We start from the raw sequence: 24,384 nt of genomic DNA, 5'->3' as shown, positions 1-24,384 counted from the left end.
ATGATTACTTAGCCAAAAAAGAAAAATGACCCAAGAAGAAGTGATATAATATGGAAAAAGCAAGGCATCCTCAGAGCCAGGAAGGGTTGTGTTCTCCTGCCTTCAACATGTCCCAGCTGATTGATCCTGGACAAGTCACAGCATTCCGTATTTTCTGAGACTGTTAGATGCAAAGAAAATGCCAACCAACATTGGAGAAAGGATTTATTTTATCTGTCATGTCTGTATTCTAATATAGTTCTAGTACTTCTCTCTATATTTGAGTTCTTAGTAAATACCTCAGTGAATTGATGAGGAGTATTAAACAAACAAACAAACAACAGACCCCTACCTTCTTCTATGGCTTCTTGTACCTTATCAGAATCTGCAGAAAGATATAAGTTTGTAAGATACGTCTTTAGATAGCCGATAGGACTTTCTCCGCCAGTCAGGCAGAAGCGGTCAATTAATAAGCCTATGAACAGACAAGAAAACCACAGTTATATTAGGGAAACATACACACATTCAGCTTATATGTTGGCACTATTGCCTATTGGAAGAACTGCTTATATTTTGGCTTTACAACTTAAAAAATTTTTTCAGAGGATTCTTATATGCTCTTCACAATAAGTAGTGCTGATATTTCATGGGTTCACAGAATTTTAGATCTAGAAAGGAGGTCAGAAGTCATTTAGTCATAAAAATGCCCACATATTCTGGGCTTCTGGGAAACTACCGTATTTTATCATCTCTGAAGCAGAGGCTGTTTTTATCTTTGTATCACAGAATTGATGTTGAATTGAATTTACAAACTCATTGTCTGCTTATGGGATAGCAACAACAAATCTCAGTAGAGGGGCAAGTGACTGGTAGGACTGACTGAATGAGTTAGTTCTTTTCAAAGACACTCTTTGGTAGACTGCTGAGAACTTAGTAGCTAAAGTCAGGAGAAGTCAGATACTACTTTGGACAGTTACATTTCTGGTAACCATAGACACATGACTGCATCCTTACTTCATCTTTGTCTCCTGAGGACTTTGGATTCTTTCGGATCCTAGCTCAAAGCTCAGTTTCTACAAGAAGCCTTTCCCAATTCCCCTTAACACCAGGGCTTTCTTTCCCTCTATTAATGATCCCCAATTTATCCTGTCGAGCTCTCTGAGATCCTCTGAGATTTGGGATTAATTGTGCCTTATTTTGTATCCCTAGTCTTGGGGCCCAGAGCCCAGTGCCTGTCACATATTATGTGCTTAAGCACTGCTTATTGAGTAACTACCATGCTTCCAAAATCAGAAAGTGAAGTAGAAGTTATACCCATTATGATTTCATAGGGAAAAAAGGAAGTGAACATCATTCTGGCTTTATAATCAACTATAGTTGAAAGCTCCATCTTCCACATGTGGAAATGAGAACATGAGGAGATGCAATCCTTGTGCATGGATGGAGGCCTATGTTGTGTTATTCTTCTTAAGAAGCAAAATGTTTCCAGTGATTCTTTAGTGTTATAAATAACTCTAGACAATGTACTTAAACAGGCAACTAGATGGTTACAGTGAATAGAGCGCCAGACCTGGAGTCAGGAATACTCATCTTCCTGAGTTCAAATCTGGCTTCTGGGCAAATCATGTAACCCTGTTTGCTTTAGTTTCTCATTTGCAAAATGACCTAGAGAAGGAAATGGCAAATCACTCTAGTATCTCTACCAAGAAAACCCCTAAAAGAGTCACAAAGAGTTAGACATAACTGAAGAACAACAACTTGTTTTTGAAAAGTCTATTACCCAGCAGATGTTGTTAAATAAGTCAGACCCTTAAAGCAGCCTGCATGGGGACTGAGAGTTCATAGTCTTATATTTATTCAAAAATTGATTTTTAGTAAATCTACAAACATTTAAGTACAAATAATCATGATAGTAGCTTATATTCAACCAGTCAATCAACAAATATTTATTAAGTGTCTATAATGTGCCAGGTATTTCCCCTCTCCTAAGAGCTAAGGATTCAAAGAATTGCAAAAGACAGAACCTTCTCATAAAGAGAAAAACTCATAATTTAAAGGAGGAGACAACAGGCATATAATTCTATAATCAAACTCTATATAGCGTAAATTGGAAATTATTCACAGAGGGAGGACATTAAAATTAAGGTAGGTTGAGAAGGTTTCTTATAAAAGGTGGGATTTTTTCTGAGTTTTGAAAGAAACCAGAGAAACCAGGATGGGGAAAGGAAGAGGAGAAATATTTCAGGCAATAGGGAAAACATGAACAAATTCTCAGATTTGGGAGTGTCTTATTGGAAGAACAGCAAGGTCATTTTGACTGGTTTGAAGAGTAAATGGGGATCAGTTAAAATATAAGAAGTTGAAAAGGGTGTGTGTGTGTGTGTGTGTGTGTGTGTGTGTGTGTGTGTGTGTGTGTTTGTTGGGGGGGGCAGATCATAAAACTCTGAATAATAGAGGATTTTTTTATATGATCTTGAAGATAGGAAGTCACTGGAGTTTGAAGGTGGGAGGGAAGAGGGAAGGACCGAGAAGGAAGGTGACATAGACTTGGACTTTTTAAAAAAATCATGTTACTGGTTGAACAGAGCATGGATTAGAGTGGGGAAGGTCTTGAGGCAGGCAGACCCCATCCTAGAAATGGTTTGCCATTTCCTTCACCAGCTCATTTTACAGATGAAGAAACTGAGGCACACAGGGTTAAGTGATTTGTCCAAGGTCCAAAGCTAGTAAGTATCTACTACTAGATTTAAACTCAGGTCTTCCTTATTCCAGTGCAGGTGCTCTATCCACTGTGCCTGCCATTTAGCTGCATAAAGATAGTTATTAAATAGATGGATGGATGGATGGATGGATGGATAGATAGACTCATTTGACCTTAGAAACATTGGAATTGAAAATTGATGCATAATGTAGAGCTCCATTCCCCTTTTCTTCTTTTTTTGCCTTTTTTTTTTCCAAAACAAGGAAATAGTGGCTCTGAAAACTCAAATTTTATGTCATTCTCATTCACAAACTGTCTATTATAATCAGACTCATCAACTACTTGTACCCCAATCTTTTTTTGGGGTACAAATAGTCTTTCCTAAGTGTTCAATGCATTCCTTCCTTCTCAAAGAATACCTAATTTCCTTCAAAGTATAGTTCATCTACCATCCCCTACATGCGATCTTTCCTTATTTTTTCTCCCTCTATCTATTTCTGTCTCTATGTCTCTCTTATTTCTCCCTCTGTTTCTGTCTCTTCCTTTTTCTGTCATTCTCTCTCAAAATTATTTATATTTTGTGTGTATGTGTGTATGTGTATGTGTGTTATAATTTTCCTTTTCCCATCCAAACGGAATATAGTTCCTTGAGGACAGGGCCTCTTTTGTTCTTGTCTTGGGTTGTCAGAACCCAGCATGGTGACAAGAAGTACTTAACATTTGTTGTATTGGGTTAGATTAATATTATGATTTAGAGAAGGCAGATTCTCTATTCCCATTTTCAAATTGAGGATACTAAAGCTCAAACTATCCGTAATCAGCTTCAGGGGAGAATGGAACTCTGATGATGATGACAGGGTCTTGCATGACTTGCCCAAGCTCATGGAGTTACTAGTATCTGTGGCAGGCTTTGAATTAAAGTCTTCCTACTTCTAGTAGAGTGCTTATTCTAGCTGCTCTCCCTACTCCCAGAGCCACTCCAGGCACTCAATAGGATCGCGGGAGTGGCTGTTTGATGGCCGGCTTTGAGAAATGCAGAACCAGGCAATTCTAAAGCTAAAACAGCTCATCTGCTGCTTTTTCCCTTTCTCTCCACTTCCATGTTAGTGAAATGTATTTCTGCCCCTGGTTATTCTCAAGCCCAAGGAGGTTATTCAGACAGAGAGCGGCAGACTCAGCTTTTGACATTAGATGTTCTCATTCCTATTCAGGGACTTTTCTACTAGTCATCTTTTTTTCCTTCCCCACTTCTCTGTCCTAGGGGGTTATGGGGATACCAATCTCCAGCTGCTTCATGCTCTTATCTGTCTCATTCATTGCCTTAGCATCTCTTCTCTGGCTGGGCCCTGGTCTGAGATACTCTCCCTTCTCATCTGCCTCCTTTTCTCATCTGCCTCCTGGCTTCTCTGGCTTTCTCCAAGTCTCAGCTACAGTCTCACCTCTGCCAAAAGCCATCCCCAGTTCCCATAACCTTAGGGTCTTTCTCTGAGATGATCCAAACTGTGTCCTACCTCCAACTTGCTTTTACATTGTGTTTATATGTTGTGTCCCCCATTAGACTGAGAGCTCTTTGAGAACACAGACTGGATTTTTTTGTTTATTTTTTATTTTTTGTTGCGTTCTTCCTAACATTTACCAGAATGCCTGGAACATAGTAGATGCTTAAGCAATGCCAGTTGACTATTTCGAATTAACAAGACAAAACCAACTTCCTGGAATTTGATTGTTAAGGAGCTGTAATCACCAACTGTTCCAGCCCTGCTTAACATAATCAGTTGTTCAGACTCTGCTTGAAGACTTCCAAAGGAAGGAAACCATCACCTTGTCAGAGAGACTAGTCTGCTTTTGGATAGTTTTCATTATTAGCAAAAGAAGGCTTCTACTGTTAGAAAAGTGTTTCCCCCCAGAGGCAGCCAGTGGCACCCTGGATGCTATGCTGGTCCTGGAATTAGGAAGATGAGTTAAAATCTCGCCTCAGAAGCTTACTGACTGTTTGACCCTGGTTCATGCCTGCTTCAGGTTCCTCATCTTTAAAATGGAGACAAAAATAAGACCTGTTTCCCAAGGGCATTCTGAGGACTAAATAAGAGAATATAAAATGTCCTTAGCTCATATGTCTGACACATAAGAAGAACTTTAGAATTGCTTATTCTCTTCCCTCCCCCTTTCCTGTCTCTCTCTAAAGCAGGTTCTTATTGTATGTCTTTGCAATTGGACTTGTCTCACTTCCAAATGACTCTGCTCAGAAAACTACTGAAGCATCAGTTGCTTTCTTCCTGAACCCTTTTTGGTGTGAAGTTTTAGAGGATCTCAGTACATTAAAGGAGGAGACACAGACACACACAGGAACACCAACGTGTACAAACACAGATAGATATACCTAGAAACACATTGGCTTGTACACACACAGACACACAAATTCTGACTCAAACACAGACACACAAAGAGATACATGACACACAAACACACACATAGACACACATATCCATACTCAGAAAACACACACAAACACAAGCACTCATAACACACTGATAAACCCAGGTACAAATGCAGATACACACATAGCCATACTCAGACACATACAAAAACACACACAAACACTTATAACACAAATACACACAGACACAAATACAGACACACACATAGCCATATTCATACACACACAGACACATGGACAAACACACACAAATACACAAACACTCATATCACAAACATTGATAAACTCTCAACATACACATATACATATTGGATATACACACTACAGTCATGTGCAAAAACACATAGACATATAAAGATACACATAGACACACATTCAGACATACAGACAGACACATATATACATATATGTTCATGGACACAGAAGATAAGGTCAGTTCCCGTTAGACCCCTTTAAATGCCATGTATTGGTGAACTTCATTCTATCAAGGAGCTCCCAATACAAGTAAAGTTGGATTTTTTTATTTTAAGTCAATTGGAAACCAACAAAAATCTGGATAACTCTTGTCAATACCTTTGAATATCTGTGTAACTTGAAAGTTACTTGGGAAAGTCCAAGACTTTCTGTACCAAAGAGTGCCCTGCTGTTGTGAAAAGGACACAGGCCCTATATCTTTCAATGACTGGCTCTCCCACTTGTAAGTTGTATGACCTGGGGATGACTGCTAAACAATCTGAGCCTTCTTTTATGAAAAATAGAAATAACTTATGACATGCATCCCTTCAATGGTTGTTAGGAGGTTGAATTATCCAGTGGCTGTGAAAGTGCTTTGTAAAGGACGATCCCTATTTGCAGTCCCAAATATTAGTGTAATACTTACAGTCCTGTGGGAGGATCGTGTGGAATTTCTTGACCAGAATTACAGGAGACTGGATCCATGACCTGTGAAGACTCCCTGGAGAAACTACAAGTGTTTCCTCCAGAGGAGAAGCAGGATAGGGAGATAGGCAAGTTGTCTTCAGGGGTGTCAGGTAGAAGCTATGACCTAGGACTTTGTTTGGCTTCAAAAGGAAAGATGAAGAGGAAGGTGACTGAGCTGCCTCAGCAGGTAGTGGATTCCCATCACCAGAGGTCCACAAGCAGAGTCTGGAAAACTACTCACTGGGGCTACTGCAGAGGAGCCTTCTGCTCAGGAGTGAGAATCAGCAAATGACCTCACAGTTCCTTCCCACACAGTAATTCATGGGTCTGCAATTCTGACTGAACATGAGTCACTTGCAGAGATGACAAGAATACTTTTCCTTTTGTATCGAAGCAAGCAAATGGCAGAGTGGTTTACACTCAATTTTTTGCATTAGGCCAAGTCAAAATGAGTATGTGAGCTTTATTTCCCCAGTCCTGTCCAAAGCAGAAAGACTCGGGGCCATTTTCTTGCTTCTTCAAAACATCCTTTTAACTTAAGGATGAAACTTTTTAGTGGAATTTAATCAATAGAATATTCCATCCAAAACTGAGGCTATCAAGCTGTGTGTATGCACACGTACATGTGTGTTCTCACATGGCGGTACATGTACAAGTGTGTGAATGTATGTGTATGGTTAGAAGATGGGAGACAGAGAGAAGGAGAAAAGAAAGACAAGTTCTTTCACCAGCTGTCCCGTAGGGGAGGCAGGGTGACTGTTGGCCAGTCATGCTTCCGAAGAGATTTGAGTTTTAGGTAGGGATTGTTTAGATGATCTTTGAGATCACTTCCAACTCTGAGACTCTGAAATTCTAGGTGGTGAGGGTAGGAAAAAGGAGGTGAACTTAGTTAAATATTTAACAAGTTTAACATGTTTTACTGGGGAATAAACTTTGATCATAGAAAGAATGCCTCTTGATTGACAGTTCCTTGATGTCAAGTTCAGAAGTTTAAAACAAAACAAAACAAAATAGAAAACAGAGCGATATTGCAGGACCTGGGATTAAGCCCTTGAAGCTCACACTTGACAAGTTAAGTCCAGAGCTTTGGGCCAAACCCCGTTGCTGCAGTCGGAAACTCACATGGCGGCTCTTGTTCTGACATTTGCAAATAAACACTTGCTGTGCAGCCCACGTGTCTGCATCAAAGGAGCGGCATTCTGTCGGGTCAGGGCGTCCCCCAGCCCCCCGGCCTGGGCCACAGACACCTCCTCCACGCGGTGTTTATTTGACTTACTTACCGTGGTGATTGATGCTGTTTATGATCCTCACCCCAACTTGGGCATGGTTATTAGTCATCAGCACAATATCAAACAAGTCCTGTTCCTTGGGATAAAGGCTGCGCAGTCTGGCATTGACGTTCTGCAGGGCCTGTGGGTTACAAACATTGAGGTGCGGATGGCAGCTTGCAAGCCCAGAGACCAGCCACCGGCAGGAGGGGAACAGTGGGCCCGGCTCCCGGGCCAGACCTGCTTCTCGGGCTCCTTGGCTACCTCTCATAGCCAAAAGGAAAAGCCAAACAGGTGGGGAATGTCTGCTTTTGTGAGGTGGGGCAGGGACCGGGCAGCGACTGCCCAGATGAGGACGCTCCCTCTCTTCAATGATGCTGACTGGAGTCAGACACTGAGCCAGAAGAGGACAGAGGAGACATTCTCTGGGGCAGGGAGCTGGGGCACAGTGGGACTGAGCGGTGCATGTAGCCTCTTGTCCCAATTCTACCATTGAAAACTAGCCCCTCTCTTCCCTGCTCCAGGAGCCTCGGCAAGGCACTTTCCCGGGTGAACGGGGTGTCCAGGAGAGCCCTGGGCAGGGGGTCACAGCAGGCTGAGCTTTAATCTTGACTAGCACACATGAATGTTACAGAGTCAGAGCTTGGAGGTGTATCTCCAGGTGATATGTCAGCAGCAGCCCCTTTCATGGCCGCCATGAGGTCATCTCACCCCTGCTCCAAGGACTGGGGGCAAAGCCTTCAGAGACAGACAATCCCTGCCCTTTGGGGCAGCTCTACATGGAAGCTTGATGTGAAGCCTAAAATGGTCTCTTCAGGGACTCTGTGGCTAAGTTTTGCCCTCTAGGGCCAAGTAGAAACAGGCCCAAATATCTTTAGGCTTCCCAACACTTGGACACAGACATTACATCCTTCCTAAGTTTACTTATTTCTGCAGGCTCAATATCTCCAATTTATTCATCTTATCTTAATTTTGGACATTGCTTACGGCCCTTATAGCTATACGTATGTAATATGTGGTACAGTGGATGGAAGTGACGTGGAGTCAAGAAAAAGATTTCAAATTCCAATACTTAATAACACATCACTTAATTTCTCTGAGCCTCAGTTTTATTATCTGTAAAATGGGGATAGTAACAGCACCTATTTCACAGAGATATTGTAAGGATCAAATGAAATGATATATAAAAATCACTTTGTGAACCATAAGGTCTTTGGGAGATGCTTGCAATCAACATCATAATTCTTCATTATCATCATTACCATCATCATTATTCTCCCCATCACCACTACCACCATCCTAGACTGCCAGCCCTTCCCACTACTCATTTTGTCCCTAAAATATGGACCTCGAGCTGAATGCCATATTCTAAACTTGGTCTGCACAAAGCAAAGGACTATGGACGGGCCTCTGACCTTCCCAGTCCTGGACATCATTCTTCTCTTAGACTACCTAAGACAACATTAGCCTTTTGAATTACCATGTCCGCTAAATCCATTGTCCGCTAAAATCCTTAGACTTTTCTTAGTTTTCAGAAGATTCTCTGTCCAGACATTTCTATACCTATGCACTTGCAAAATATGTTGTTTTGGGCCCTATTAAAGTGAATCTTATTCTATTTGGCTCATGGTTCTCGTCTGTCAAGCATCCCTTAATCCAAGACAATGACAAAGATAAGACCATTGATGTTCCCTGCCACATTCCATTGGGGACCTTCTTTCATATTACTATCTAAACATTAATGACTAGACTGATCACCAGGCTGGGGTTTTTTTGGGCCAATTAAGGAAATGGAAATGCTCGTTCACTTCTAATTCACTTTACCAGATTGTGTTGTTTTCTGGTCCCCATTTTCTCATCTTAGCCACAGAAGCAGCATAAGACAGGTAAACAATATTACATTCTTTCTAATTATTTGTACAGTAACCTGGTAGTCTGGAATGGCTTACTCTTGATGAAGACATGCTGGAGCTTTATGATTACTTGTTCCTTTTTGAAATATCCACTAACCAGCATTTATTTAAATTATATATTCTATAATTTTCCCCAAGAATCTGAGCCAAAGTTACTATTTTACACTCCCAACTTTAAAAAAAGAATTAATTTTTTTGTCTGAAGCCATCTGGAGTTTTATAATTGACCACCATAAACCGCCCAGTGCTATTATAAATATTCCTATTACTGATGATTAGCAAAGTACTTAAAGCACATATTTAATTATCTCTCTCTGTCTCTAAAACCTTTCAAAAATTACTGCTGGTGGCTCAAAAATATATGCTGGGTTATTGTTTTTTTAATTTGTTTTTTAAATCTAAACAAAATGGAGGACAGAGAAGACTATGTATATCTACAAATTTAGATACTACAAGAAGTCTCTCCTCACCCCCCCAGTCAATATCCTTTTGTATTATCATTCTCTTTTCACCATTTCACCATTTCACTTATTTTCACCATCTTCCAAGTAAGGATGAATGATGCCTTCTCCTGTAAAGATGGCCCTTCCATTTGTGTTCTTGACCCCAGTCGCTGCCATTTTTTAATTCTCTTTCCCCCTCTTCAGTGGCCATTTCCTCACTCCCTATTTACAGTCAGGTATCTTGCCATCCTTAAAAACTTATACTGTGTAGGGTCTACTTTTATAGTTCACACCCTTGCCACTGCCTGTCAACAGTCACCTACAGAGTCAACTTCTGACCTACAGAGATCTTACTTTTGGTCCTCTGCTCCATCACTGAAATAAAACTACTTCTTTGGGGTTTTCTGTGATCTAACTATTCATCAATAGCCTCTTTTCCCCATCAAGTTCTCAATCTTGACTTCTCTGCAGCTTTTGGCATCTTCAACTACTCCCTTTGGATACTCCCATTCTTGGGATGTAACGCTGATCTCACCTGGTTCTCCTATCTAACTTCTTTTTCTCAGGCTCCTCTGCTGATTTATCACCAAGATCATAACCTGCAACCATGGGTGTTCACCAAGGCTCAGTCCTGAGTTCTCTTCTTTCTCTCATCCCTAAACAGACAACTCCCAGACCTATTTCTTGAGCCTGAGTCACTCTGCCAAGGTTTTTTTTTTTTAAACCAACCCATGCAAAATACAAATAAAGATTCTTGCCCTATTCTCCTTTCATTTACTTACTCCTTCCCACATCCACCAAACCAAGTCTTAGCCCTCCTATCTCCATTGTATCTCTTGAATTTGTTCCCTTCTTTCTACTTACATAGCCACTATCCTGGGTCAGGTCCTTATCCTTTCTCTCCCTAGGCTATTGCAATAAACTTCTGATTTTCCCACTTCCATTCTCTTTCTACAGTCCTGCCAAATTAGTTTTTATTAAAATACAGATCTTATGATACCACTTTCCTACTCAAAAGACTTTGATGATCCCCTATTATTTCTAGAAAAAAATCAAAATCCCCAATTTCACTTTTTTTTTTGTTTTAGCAATTGGGGTTAAGTGACTTGCCCAGGATCCCACAGCTAGGAAGTATTAATGGTCTGAGGCAGGATTTGAACTCAGGTCCTCCTGATTTCAGGCCTGGTGCTCTATCTACTGTGCCATATTGCTGCTGCTCTCCCCCTCCAATTTCACATTTAACGTCTTCCAAAATTGCAACTAACTGAGCATTGGGTCTAGAATGAGGAAGATCTGAGTTCAAATCCAGTCTCAGACATTCATTCATTAAGTCTGTGATCTTGGGCAGGTCACTTAATTTCTGTCTGCCCCAGTTTCCTCATCTGGATAATGAGGATAATGATAGCACCAACCTCCTGGGACTGTTGTGAGGACCAAATGTGATAACATTTGTGGAGTGCTTAGTTCAATGCTTGGCAAACAGCGCGCATTTAATGTTTGCTGTTCTCCTCAGTCTAATATTTACTTGTCTTTTCAGTCATATTTCATAGCACTTGCCTTTCCATAACATCTATCATATTATAGTCAAACTAGGCTGCTGGATGCTTCCTGTACATAATATTCCATTCACTATCTCCCATGTCTTTTCAATAGTTCTACTTGGTCTAAGGTGGGGGGTAAATGGTGGAGAGTCACATGGTCATAGATCGTCAGACTTGGAAGGGCCCCAAGAGATCATCAAGCCTAGCCAGCTCATTGAGCAAAAGATGCAAGCCTAGGGGGTGCAAAGAGTTTGGCTTAGACTTTTGTCAGCTTGTCCTTGGACTGGTACCTTGACAAAGCCAAATGCGGGTCCGGGTTTCAGAGTGACATTCTCGTGGGTGAGCTGGTATTCCATGTACTTCTCCAGTCCTTCTTTCTCAAAGATTTTATTGTCTTCCGCCATATTGAAGAGTGCCCGGGAAGAGACAGCAATGGTGATAGCATGCTTAGGTTTGGGCTGCAGGAAGGGTTGGACAGAAAGATGGGGGTCAGGGATTGCTAGAGGAGTAAGGCTGGGGCAGATAGGAAGACACAACTGGAAGAGACAATAAAGGTGAGGAATGGTGTAGATAGGAGGGACAATTGTTGGTGGGTTGATTGGGGATGGAAGGCTAGATGGATTATGGTTGATTGAAGACAAAGGAGGAAAAAATAGAAGGATAAGCTAAATGGATCAGCAAAGACAAATGGAAGGACAGGAATAAATAGAATGGGCTGATGGAGGAGAGGGGAACAATGAAAGGACAAGTGGAGAACATGGACAAAAGGACACATGAGGGAGGGTGAAGAATGATAGGGAAAGGGAGAATCAGAGATCAGAAGAAGAAAATACTCCAGAGTATCAATCTGGCTGCCTGCAGAGGGGTAGGGGAGGCCCAAGGCATTTACCAAGCACTGGGAGGTAGGAAAGGAGGATAGTGGACACTGCTTACTGGCCTGGGTCTTCCGGGAGTCCAGTTGGCAACGTCATCATCATTATCTTCACTTGATTCCTTGGAGCTATGAGAGGATGAGTGTTTTGGGTTCTTCCATTCCTGGGACAATCGGGCCTTCAGCATTTCTGAGGTTGGAGGTGGAGTGTTGGATGGGGAGGGGGGTGGGGTTGTTATTGGACGCTTTTCTGGAGGGTTGGGTGCCTTCTCAGGTGGAGCAAGAGAAGATGGCTTGTGCTCCCCAGAGTCCGAAAGAGAGCCTTTGGAGTTCACGTGGGGGATGGTTTGCTGGAGATAAGAGCAATGGGCTGAGTAAGTGGTTCATCCTGACTCCAAGTGCTTTTTCTTCCCCCTCCCCACAACACAAGCACACTCAAGCACAGACTAGCCCCTCCCTATACATTCAGTCCACACTCCCTGAGCATAAAACATTGTACCCCTTACAGGTGCCCAGATGCAGCAGATTTCAGATTCAATCTGTTGATACCTTATTCATTCACAGAATGTTCACAGTCTTTACATGCACTGCACCATCCACCCCAACTCCCAAACCTTCACACAAGCCATTTCTAACCTTTTCCTTGAGGAAGCTGTATTGCTAAGAGGTACAATCTATGAATAAAATAACCCTAGGGTGTGTGTGTGTGTGTGTGTGTGTGCATGTGTGTGACAGAGATAGCAAGATAGAGACAGAAAGACAGAGAGAGGGAGAGGGAGCTCTGAATCCATGAAATCTTCATATTCAGAATATGGATCTTGAGACCATAACATCCAAAGCTCCTATACTGACACTGGCTCTGGTAGTTTCCTCCTTTGTAAAATGGGAATAATAAGATGGAGACAAGATGGCAGAGAGTAGTAGATAGGACATTGCCTGAAATCTCCACAGCTTCCCTCTGAATCAACACTAGATCAAGCCTCTGAAAAAGATTTTGGAATGACAGAACCCACACACATTTGGAGTGTAATGCTTTTCCCAGCTTAAGATATCTTGAAAAGACTTCAATAAATCTCTGTCTCAGATAGCAGGGGGAACATGGCCCAGTGCTGGAAATCTAACACTCTTAGCTAATATATAGCAGCATTGACTACTCTGTCCTGGCTTAGAAAGCCAGTAGATCAGCAAACCAGCCATGAGATCTCCAACACAACTACAACACAACACAACTTGTGAGCTCCTGAACCCCAGCATAATAGATGGGACTTGGCTAGGCCCTCAACACAGAGGGGAAGTCTGCAACACTGGCCCCCAGCTTAGTCAGTAAGAAGCCCCTGTCAGAGGCTTCTTACTACAGAGGAGTACTACAGAGGAAGCTCAAGACAATCTCCCCAGTGCCTTAAAAGCAGACCTCAACATTTAAAAAATGAAAATACAAAAAGAGCTCTGACTGTAGAGAGCTAGTATAGAGACAGGGAAGATCAGAACACAAACCCAGAAGAAAACAGCTAGGTCTAAAAGTCTTCAAGTGAAGCTTCAAAGGGGAATATAAGTTCAAAGGGGAACTCTCTTGGAAGAATTTTTTAAAAGATCTTAAAAGAGAGATAGAAGAAAAATGGTGAAAAGAGTGCTTTGTAGGAGAGTTATGAAAATTTGGAAGGAAAAGCCAACAATCTTGGAAAAGGAAGCATAGAAACTGACTGGAAAAAAACACCTTTTAAAGAATAAATTTGGTGAAATAGTGAAAAAATATTCTGAAGAAAAATTCTTTAAAAATTAGAATTGGTAAAATGGGGAGAAAATCCATTGGACAAAACATTTTTTTTAAAGTACATTTGGTCAAATGCAAAAGGAGGTGAGAAAACAAGTCACTAAAATCAGAATTGGACAAATGGAAGTGAATGACTCAATGAGACATCAAGAATCACTCAGAATTTTTTTAAAAATGAAAATATTGAAGAAAATGTAAAATACCTCACTGGAAAAACAACTGACCTAGAAAATAGCTCCAGGAGAGAGGAAAATCTAAGAATTATTGGACTACCTGAAAACCACAATGAAAAAAGAGCCTAGGCAGCATCTTTCAAGAAATGATCAAGGAAAACTGTCCTGATATTCTAGAATTGAAGGATTTTTAAAAAGTCAATGAAAGAATCTCCTATTTCCTAATCATCTCCTAAAAGAGGCCCCAAAATGAAAGTTCCAATGAATATTGTAGCTAAATTCCAGAATTTCAGGTCAAGGAGAAAATACCACAAGAAACAATTAAGATATTGAGGAGCCACAATTAGGATTACCCAAGATACAATAGCTTCCATACAAAAGGTTTAGAGAATTTGCAATATATCTAGGAAGGCAAAGGAATTTGGACTACAACCCAACTAATCAGCAAAATTAAGCATTATCTTTCAGGAGAAAAGATAGACATTAAATGAAACAGGGGATTGATTTTTCAGTCATTTCTGATGAAAACGCAGAACTAAACAGAAAATTTGATCTCCAAATACAAGATTCAAGAGAAGCATAAAAAATAACAGGAAAAAAAATCTATGTTTTTAAAGATTAAAATGTTTACATCCCTATATGGGAAGATGATATTTGTAACTCTTGAGAACTGTATTTTTTTCAGGTCAGGTAGAAATAATATACTTAGAGGGTGTAAAGTATAAGTTGACTTTAATTTGATGATATCCCAAAAAGAATTTAGGAGTGAGAAAGGGATTGTACTTGGAGAAGAGAAAAGAGGCATTAAAAAATCACATCACATAAAGAACACAAAAGACCTATTACAGTTGAAGGAAAGAAAGGAAAAGGATGAGCATTGTTTGAACATTAATTACATCAGCTTTGGCTCAAAAGGGGAATAACATAAACATTTAATTTAGTATAGAAATCTGCCTTACCATATAGAGTATTAGGATGGAAAAGAGGAAAGGAAAGGGGGAGGCTAATAGAAGGGAGGTTAGAAGTAAAAGAGAAAAAGGATAAGGAAGGGAAGATTGAGAGAGTTGGTGAAAGGGTAGAAGAAAAGAGAAAAGTGTAACTTGGGAAAAACAAGATGGCAGGAAGTATGGAGTTACTAATCTTAATTGTGAAGATAAAAAAGATGAACTCTCCCATAAAATGGAAGTGGATAGCAGACTGGATTAAAACTAGACTCCTACAATATGTTGTTAACCAGGAACACATTGGAAGCAAAAAGATACATACAGAGTAAAGATTAGAGCAGAATCTTATTTTGCTTCAACTGAAATGGAAAAAAAAAAGCAGTAGTAAGGATCTTGATCTCAGACCAAGCAAATGGAAAATTAGTTCTAATTAAAAGAGGTAAGAAAGAAAACTACATCTTGCTAAAGAGTACCATAGATAACGAATGGATATCAATACTATACATATATGCTCCAAGTGAGTTGCAAGCCCAATATAGCAAAATTATACTAGTAAGGAATCTCAATCTCCCTCTTTCAGAATTAGATAAATGTAACCACAAAATAAACAAGAAAGAAGTTAAGGAGGTGAATAGAATTTTAATAAAGTTAGTTATGATAGACCTCTGGAGAAAATTGAATGGGGATAGAAAATAACATACCTTTTTCTTAGTGGCACATGGCACTTTCACAAAAATTGATTATGTGTTAAGGCACAAATGGTAAATGCATCCTTTTCAGATGATGCAATTAAAATTGCATCTAATAAAAAGCCTTGGAAAAATAGAGCAAAAATTAATTGGAAGTGAAATAATCCTAGTAGATCAAACCACAAATCATAGAAACAATCCATAATTTTATCCAAGAGAATGACAATAATAAGACAACATACCACTAATAAGATAAAGCCAAAACAGTTCTTAAGGGGAATTTTATTTCACTATATGTTTACATGAATAAAATGGAGAAAGAGAAGATCATTGAATTGGGCATACAACTAAAAAAGGCTAGAAAAAGAACAAATTAAAAACACCCAATTAAATACTAAATTAGAAATTCTAAAAATCAGAAGATGAATAAAATTGAAAGTAAGAAAACTATTGAACTAATAAACAAAACCAAGAGTTGGTTTTATGAAAAAAAAAAACAACCAAATAGATAAACATTTGGTCAAATTGAATAGCAAAAGAAAAAAAAATACCAGTATTAAAAATGAAAAGGGTGAACTTATCACCAATGAAGAGGAAATTAAAGCAATAAATAGGAGCTATTTTGCCTAATTGTACACCAATAAATCTGATAATCTAAAATGGATGAATATTTACAAAAATGTAGATTTCCTAGATTCACAGATGAGAAAATGAATTATTTAAATAGTCCCATTTTAGAAAAAAAAATTGAACAAGCCAATAATGAAATCCCTAAGGGAAAAAAAAATCTTTAGGGCCAGATATATTTACAAATGAATTCTACCAAACATTTAAAGAACAACTAATTCCAATACTATATAAACTATTTGGAAAAGTAGAAGAAGGAGGAGTCATACCAAATTCCTTTTATGACACAGATATAGCGCTGATTCCTAAACCAAGATGAGCCAAAAACAGAGGAAGAAAATTATAGACCAATTGTTCTAATGAATATTGATGTAAAATATTAAATAAAATATGAGCAAAGAGATTATAGCAGCTTATCTTCAGAATAATACACTATGATCAAGTAGGATCTATACCAGGCATGCAGATTGGCTCAATATCAAGAAAACTGTCAGCATAATTGACCATATCAATAACAAAATGAACAGAAATCCTATGATTACATCAACAGATTTAGAAAAAGCATTTAAAAATATAATACCTATTCCTATTAAAAACACTAGAGAGCATAGGAATGAATGGATTTTTCCTCAAAATGATAAGAAGCATCTATCTAAAACCATCAGCAAGCATTATATGTAACGGGGATAAACTAGAAGCATTCCCAGTAAGATGAGGGGTGGAACAAAGATGCCCATTATCATCACTACTATTCAATATTGTATCAGATATTAGCTTTAGTAATAAAATAAGAAAAAAAGGAATTAAAGTAAGCAATGAGAAAACAAAATTATTACTCTTTGCAGATGATATAATGGTATAGTTAGAAAATTCTATAGAATCAACAACAACAACAACAACCAAAAAAAACTACTAGAAACAACTTTACCAAAATTGCAGGACTTAAAATAAATCCACATAGATCATTAGCATTTCTCTATATTACCAACAAAGTTCATCAGCAAGAGATAGAGAAATCCCACTTAAAATAACTGTAGATAATATATTTGGGAGTAGATCTGCCTAGACAAAGCCAAGAACTATATGAATACAAAGTTAGATGTAAATAATTGGAAGAATATTAAGTGTTCATGGATAGGCCAAGCTAATAAATAAAGATAACAATTCTACCTAAATTAATCTTATTCAGTGCATCTGGAAGAACAAAGGGGCAAGAATTTTAAGGGAATTAATGAATAAAAATGCAAAGGAAAGTGATCAAGCTGTACCAAACCTAAAACTGCATTATAAAGTAGTGGTCAACAAAACCATTTAATAGTGGATCAATGAAATAGGTTAGGTTCACAAGACAGAATAGTTAGAGACTATTGTATACAACAGAGTAATCTAGTATTTGATAAACCCCAAAACTTCAGCTTCTGGGATAAGAACTCACTGTTTGACAAAAATTGCTGTGAAAACTGGAAAATAGTAAACAGAAACTAGGCATTGACCAATATCTAATATCCTATACCAAGATAAGATCAAAGTAGGTTCATGATTTAGACATAATGGATGATACTATATGCACATTTGAAAAACAAGGAATAGTCTATCTTTTAGATCTGTGAAGAAGGAAGGAATTTTTAACTAAAGTAGAACTAAAGAACATTATAAAATACAAAATGGATAATTTTTATTACATTAAATTTAAAAAGGCTTTATTGTATAAATAACCAAATGCAGCCAGGATGAGAAGGGAAGCAGAAAGCTGGTGAAAATATTTACATTCAGTGTTTCTGATAAAGCTTCATTTCTAAAATGTATAGAAAATTGGCTCAAATTTATAAGAATACAAACCATTCCCCAAGTGATAAATGGTCAAAGGATATGAACAATTTTCAGATGAAGAAAGTAAAGCCATTTTTAGTCAGATGAAAAAATGCTCTGGATCACTATTGATTAGGGAAATGTAAAGTAAGACAACTTTGAGATATAACCTTTCAGATTGGCCAAGATGACAGGAAAATATAATGATAAATGTTGGACAGGATGTGGGAAAACTGGGACACTGATACATTGTTGATAGAGTTGTGAACTGATCCAACTAGATCAGTACCAACTGAAGAGCAATTTGAAACTATGACCAAAGGGCTATTAAATTGTGCATAACCTTTGATCCAGCAGTGTCTCTGCTGGGTCTGTATCCCAAAAAGATTAAAAAAAAAAAGGGAAGAGGACTTACATGTGCAAAAACGTTTGTGGCAGCCCTTTGTGTAGTGGCATTTTCTACTGGAAACTGAGTGGATGCCCATCAGTTGGAGAATGAATAAGTTATGGTATGTGATTATGATAAAATATTGTGTTCTATAAGAAATGATCAGCAGGATGATTTCAGAAAAGCCTAGAAAGACTTACATGAACTGATGCTGAATGAAGTGAGAAGAATCAAGAGAACATTGTACACAGCAACAGCAAGATTATGTGATGATGAACTGTGATGGACTTGGCTTTTTTCAACAATGAGGTGATTCAAAAAAATTCCAATAAACTTGTGATGGAAAGAGTCATCTGCATCCAGAGAAGGAACTATGGAGATCCTGAATGTAAATCAAAGTATAGTATTTTCACTGTTTTTCTTGTTTTTGTGATGAGCTTATTTTTCTTCTTTCTCTTGTCCACCCTCCCCCACTGAGCTGATTTTTCTTGTGCAACATGAGAAATATGGAAATATATTTAGAAGAATTATACATATTTAACCTATATTACATTGTTTGATGTCTATGGAAGAGGGTGAGGAAGAAAGAGAAAAATTTGGAATATGTGGTTTTTGCAAAGGTAAATGTTGAAAACTTTCTTCGCATGTATTTGGAAAAATTAAAAAAAGCTATTAAAACTTTAAAAATGTGAATAATAAAGATTGGATAGATTAACTACACAGGCTTGTGGTAATTATTCATAACTGTGGTAATAGTTATAATAAAAGCTAATTTTTCTAAAGTGCTTAAAAGTCTGCAAAGCACCTTATCAACATTATTTCATTTGATCCTCACAAAAACCTTGGGCACTAGATGCTGCTGTGATCCCTGGTTTATAATTAAAGAAATGGAGGCACATAGAACTGAAATGACATACTCATAGCTACTAAGTGCCTGAATGTGAATTTGAACTCAGGTCTTCCTGACTCCAGGGCTGGTGCTCTAGACATTGCTGGGACCAAATGAAATCACCATCTTTAAAATGCCATAGCAGTAGGCCTTTCAGTAGCCATGAACAATATTCCTCTGGGCCTGGCAACTTGGGTTTGTCAAGGTCAATTCCCCATGAACCACTTTTGTCCTGCCCTTTCTGGGCCAGAGATCCTGCTCTGGGCAGCAATGACAGAAGCCAAATCAGATTTATCTTTTATTACTGATGGCCTCCTGATCCTACATGAAGATGCTTTAATATCTTTGACCAAAAAAAAAAAAAAAACAAAAAACAAAAGTAAGTCTTGTGGGGAGAGTCGCTGAAGGGATGCCTCCTGAATTGTATGATGAGGCAACATATGGTAGGGGCAGGGGTTCAGAAGAGGAGCAGGAGGGATCAGACCCAAAAAGTACATAGCTTGTGATAGTTTTAGTAGGGATAGTTAGGGGATTCCAAATTGCCCAAAGCCCAGAGCAAAGCCTCAGGAAGTCCTAAGATCAAATTCAGCCTCTGGACACTTCCTAGCTGGGTGACCCTCACTTCCTTTCTGCTTGCCTCAGTTTCCTTAGGGTTGTTGTGAGGCTCAAATGAGTTAATTTTTATAAAGCGCTTGGCACAGTGCCCAGCACAGAGTAGGGACTTAATAAATGCACGTCCCCTTCCTTTCTGATGTGAATGACCCTAATGCTCCTTATCCCTCAGAGTTTTACTCTCTTTACTCCCATTCCTCCTCTTCAAGTAGCTGTGAACTCTTGGTTTCACACAGTCTGCCATGCAACCCTCATCGTTCTCATCCTCTGTGTGTCCCCTCATCCCCCTCTCCTTTCTTCCTCATTCATACCCTGGGATTCCGGTTTTTGCTATCCTCCGGGACAGAAACCCGTGAATTTCGGCTTTGCCGGAGGTTTTTCTGGGAGTCACTTTTCAGCGTGATAAACTCCTGCACTATACTCTGTTGAGGAGAGATAAGAAGGGCGTTTGTCTACTGCTCCTGCTGATGTACACACATAGCCTGTCCAGTAGTAAATATGAAATAGCCTTGCTCGGACCACTCTGCCCCCTTGTTTCCTTCCCTGCCCTTCCTTGCTGACTGTCTGCTCACTTCCACCTCCACCCCACCCATAGCTCCCCCATCCCCATCCTCAATTCCTCCTAAGCCTAGATTCACTTGGGGGAGGGGGTTGGAAACAGAGGGATGAAATAGGATATCCAGAACCGTCAAAAAAAAAAAAAAAACTTCCTGTGGCTTAGCGTACTCCTGGCTCCCTGACCCCCTGCCCCTCCCTCCAGAATGGTCCTTTCTTCCAAAGATGGGTCGGGACCAAATGCCAAGGATCAAATGCGTGCCCAACAGTGCCCTGTGAAGGCGCTGAGAGATAGCTAGTCTTCTCTGTGCTCAGGAAGGTTCAAATCTTTTGGACCGCTTTGGACATCAGTGAAACTCCAGGTGTGAAAGGGGAGTCCCTGGCCCTGCTTGTAGCCTGCTGTGCCCTGTGGCCCCTCCACCTCCCACAATGCCTCTGGCTCCCCTCAAAACCAAGTAGTGTGTTCTCTGCTCACCCTGATTATGATGGCCTGCCGACCCTGCTCCCACAACAGGCACACATATAAATAAACACTCAGACTGCGGAAGGGGCCAAGAAGTAATGCTCCCTCCACAGCCCCCAGGCCAAGGCAGCGTCTATACGACGAAAAACACCACATCGAACAACGCCTTAGCGAGTGAATCGGGTTCACTGCACGCCTCATCTGAAAGATTGTGCAGAAATTGGTCATTGCGTGGCCGGGCACCCTGCCCCCTCCCTCTCTGACCCAGAGGCAGCTCCTCCTCTAGGCTGAGGAGGAGTCAGGCGCGCTCTCTGGGCGCCCACCTGGGTCACAGGGAATGCGGACTGAAGGGGGAGCAGGGACCAGCTGCTCCTACTTGTCCCCTAAGAAGCTCTCGGGCCAGCCCCCCCCTCCTGTGCTCAGCCCCGCCCCTGCCTGACGTCTTCACACCTGACCCGCCTTTGCGGCCCCGACACTTGGGCTCACCTGGGCGTTCTGTCGCGTGTTCTGTCTCTCCACTTCCCTCATGGTCTTCTTATCTAAGTAATTGTTTTCTTTGACAACTTTCATGGCCCCGTTACTCTTAATGTGGGAGGAAAAAGACAGAGGAGGTTTGTTTCGTTCAGACTGGAAGCCGTGGAGCCCCGGCTTCAAACAAAAGACAGAACCGCCAACAAACATCCTTTACCACGTGAAACCGCTCCCGGGCAAGGGGCAAAGTCTTGCGCCCCTTCTCGCGCCTCACGACTGTCTGCGTGAGGAAGCGGGGGCCAGGGAGGCAAGATCTGGCCTAGGGTCCCAATAGTATGCAGCATTCTTACAGTTTGCAAAGCGCCTCCCCAAAGCTACCGCCCGAGATCCTCACGGCAACCCTAGGAAGGAGATGCCAGTATTATCCCTGTTTACCAAATGAAGAAACTGAGGCAGTGGCTTGACCAGGGTCAAATATCTCACAAATACCAGAGGGAGAATTTCAACTGAGTAGTTAATAATAATAGCTAACACCTATCACTTAGACCATGTCAGCCACTATGCTAAGGACTTTCTTTTATGAACTTCACCACAACCTGGGAGATGGGGGCTGTTATTGTCCCCATTTTGTATCTGAGAAAACTGAGTCACACAGGAGAAAGTGAGGTGCCCAAGGTCACACAGCTAGTAAGAGTCCAAGACTAGATTTGAACTCAGTTTTTCCTGATTCTAGGTCATTTTGATCCTCTAGTCTTCTTCATTCCATCTCATTTTCTTCTTTACTGTATTTAATTTTCTCTTTGATGAAAAAGAAGAGATAGAAGAGGAAGAGTAGCAGGAGGAAGATTGGTAGCAGGTGCTTCCCTGCTTAGGGTCTTGAAGCAGTGATTTGTTGTCCTGACCAAAGCAATAGTGAGGTTCTTCATCTCCTTGGATCCAAGCAGATGACTCTCGTCCTTCAAAATATAAGCTCTCTGAGACTCCAGATGGTGTCACTTTTGTATGGGTTCCCCCAGCTGCTCACACTGTCCCTGACATAAAATCAGTGTTTCATAATTTCACTCCGATAACTTGCACCCACTTTCAATGATTCCTGAAGTCACAAATTATACAGTTAGAAGGAACTTGGACAAGCCTTGTTAAAGACCATCTGGCATAAGTGATGCTTTCATTGTTGTTTCCTCATTAGCCACCAGTGGGTCTAGGCCAAGCCCCATTTGATCACTGTTTGGGTCCTGAATGACTCAGGTTGAATGTAAATAGCAAGTTCTGCTCATTTTACTTTGTATCAATTCATATAAATCTTCCCAGGTTTTTCTGAAATCTGCCTACTCATGATTTCTATAGTATAATAGTATTCCATCACAAACATTTATCACAATTTGTTTAGCTTTTCCCTAATCAAGGATATCCCCTTAATTTCCAATTCTTTGTCATTATAAAGAGAGCTGCTGTAAAGATTTTTGCACATATAAGCCTTTCCCAGTTTTCTTTCATCTCTTTGAACACAGATTAAATAGTGGTATTGCTGGCTCAAAAGGTATGCACAGTTTTATAGCCCTTTGGGAATAGTTCCAAATTGTTCTACAGAATGGTTGGGTCAGTTCAAACTAACTAATACACTAATAGTTCTTTAGTGTCTCAATTTTCTCACATCCCTTCCAACATTTGTAATTTTCTTTTTCTGTTATATTAGTCACGCTAATAAGTGTGGGATGTCTATCAGAGCTCATCCAAGTCATCTTAATTTACATTGCTCTAATTAATAATGATTTAGAACATTTTATATTACCATAGATAGCTTTATTACTTCATCTGAAAACTACATATCCTTTGACCATGTATTACTTGGGGAATGGCTCTTATTTTTACAAATTTCACTCAGTTCTCTATGTTTGAAAAATTAGGCCTCTTTCAGGGAAATGTGCTGTAACTTTTTTCACAATTAAGATTACTATGTGTTCCTTCTATCCTACTATTTTCCCTTCTTCCTCCTCCTCTTCCTCCTCTTTTTCTTCTTCCTCTTCTTCTTCCTCTCCTCCTCCTCCTTCTTCTTCTTCCTTCTCCTCCCTCTCCTTCCCTCTTTGTTTTTTTCTTGTACTTGTTCTTCTTGTTATTGTTTTCCTCCTCCTCCTCGTTATCCTTCTTCTTCTTTTCCTCCTCCTCTTTTCCTCCTTCTTATCTTCCTTCTCCTCCTCCTTCTTATTATTCTTCTTGTTCTTGTTCTTTTTATTCTTCTCGTTCTTCATCTGACTGTGGCTAAGCAGACTAATATGATCTTAGAATGCTCTGCCACAGATTGAACAGATTCATAGAGAAGTCTATGAACTTCTCTAACTTTGCTTATCTTGTGCTTCTTCTGAGCTAATTCAATTATGCATTGTCCATAGAGTACCCTACCTTCTCTGATGAGGGCACACCAAGCTAGGTGATCCTATGCCAGTGTCTCCCATGTCATAAATCAATTCTAAAGTTTTTTGTAACACTAGTTTTAATATTTTCAAAACACATGCAAAGATAGTTATCATTCACCTCCACAAAATCCTGCGTCCCAAATCCCTCTCCCTCCATCCTTTCCTTTCCTAGACAGCAAGTATACTAAACATGAGCAATTCTTCCTAACATGCCTCTACATTTATCATGCTGCATATGAACAATCAGGTCAAAAGGAGAAAAAAATGAGAAAAAACAAGCAAGCAAACAACAACAACAAAAGGTGAAAATATTATGTTGTGATGTGCATTCAGCCCTATAGTCTTCTCTCTGGATGTGGAATCCACATTGCTCTCTCTATCATAAGACTATTGGAATTGACCTGAATCACTTCATTTTTTAAAAGAGCCAAGTTAATCATCAGATAATGCACAGTTTGATAGCCCTTTGGATATAATTCCAAATTGCTCTCCAGAATGATTGTAT

At 39.8% G+C, this 24,384-nt stretch overlaps 1 protein-coding gene across 1 annotated transcript in view; it reads right to left on the bottom strand.

Moving 5' to 3' along the window:
• The window catches only part of LOC127546299 (cytosolic 5'-nucleotidase 1B-like), a 61,162-nt gene that overhangs the window by 29,219 nt on the left and 7,559 nt on the right, over positions 1-24,384 (bottom strand). Inside the window, exons 2-8 of the mRNA XM_051973496.1 lie at positions 21,481-21,576; positions 21,007-21,195; positions 20,288-20,398; positions 12,137-12,424; positions 11,494-11,661; positions 7,319-7,448; positions 332-454 (exon numbers count right to left, since the gene is read on the bottom strand). Of these exons, the coding sequence (XP_051829456.1) occupies positions 332-454; positions 7,319-7,448; positions 11,494-11,661; positions 12,137-12,424; positions 20,288-20,398; positions 21,007-21,195; positions 21,481-21,576 (1,105 nt within the window). The remainder of the gene's footprint in view (positions 1-331; positions 455-7,318; positions 7,449-11,493; positions 11,662-12,136; positions 12,425-20,287; positions 20,399-21,006; positions 21,196-21,480; positions 21,577-24,384) is intronic.

This window comes from Antechinus flavipes, chromosome 2 (genome assembly GCF_016432865.1).
Source record: "Antechinus flavipes isolate AdamAnt ecotype Samford, QLD, Australia chromosome 2, AdamAnt_v2, whole genome shotgun sequence".
Classification (NCBI taxonomy): Eukaryota; Metazoa; Chordata; class Mammalia; order Dasyuromorphia; family Dasyuridae; genus Antechinus; species Antechinus flavipes.
This window is presented reverse-complemented; position numbering and strand designations above follow the sequence as displayed.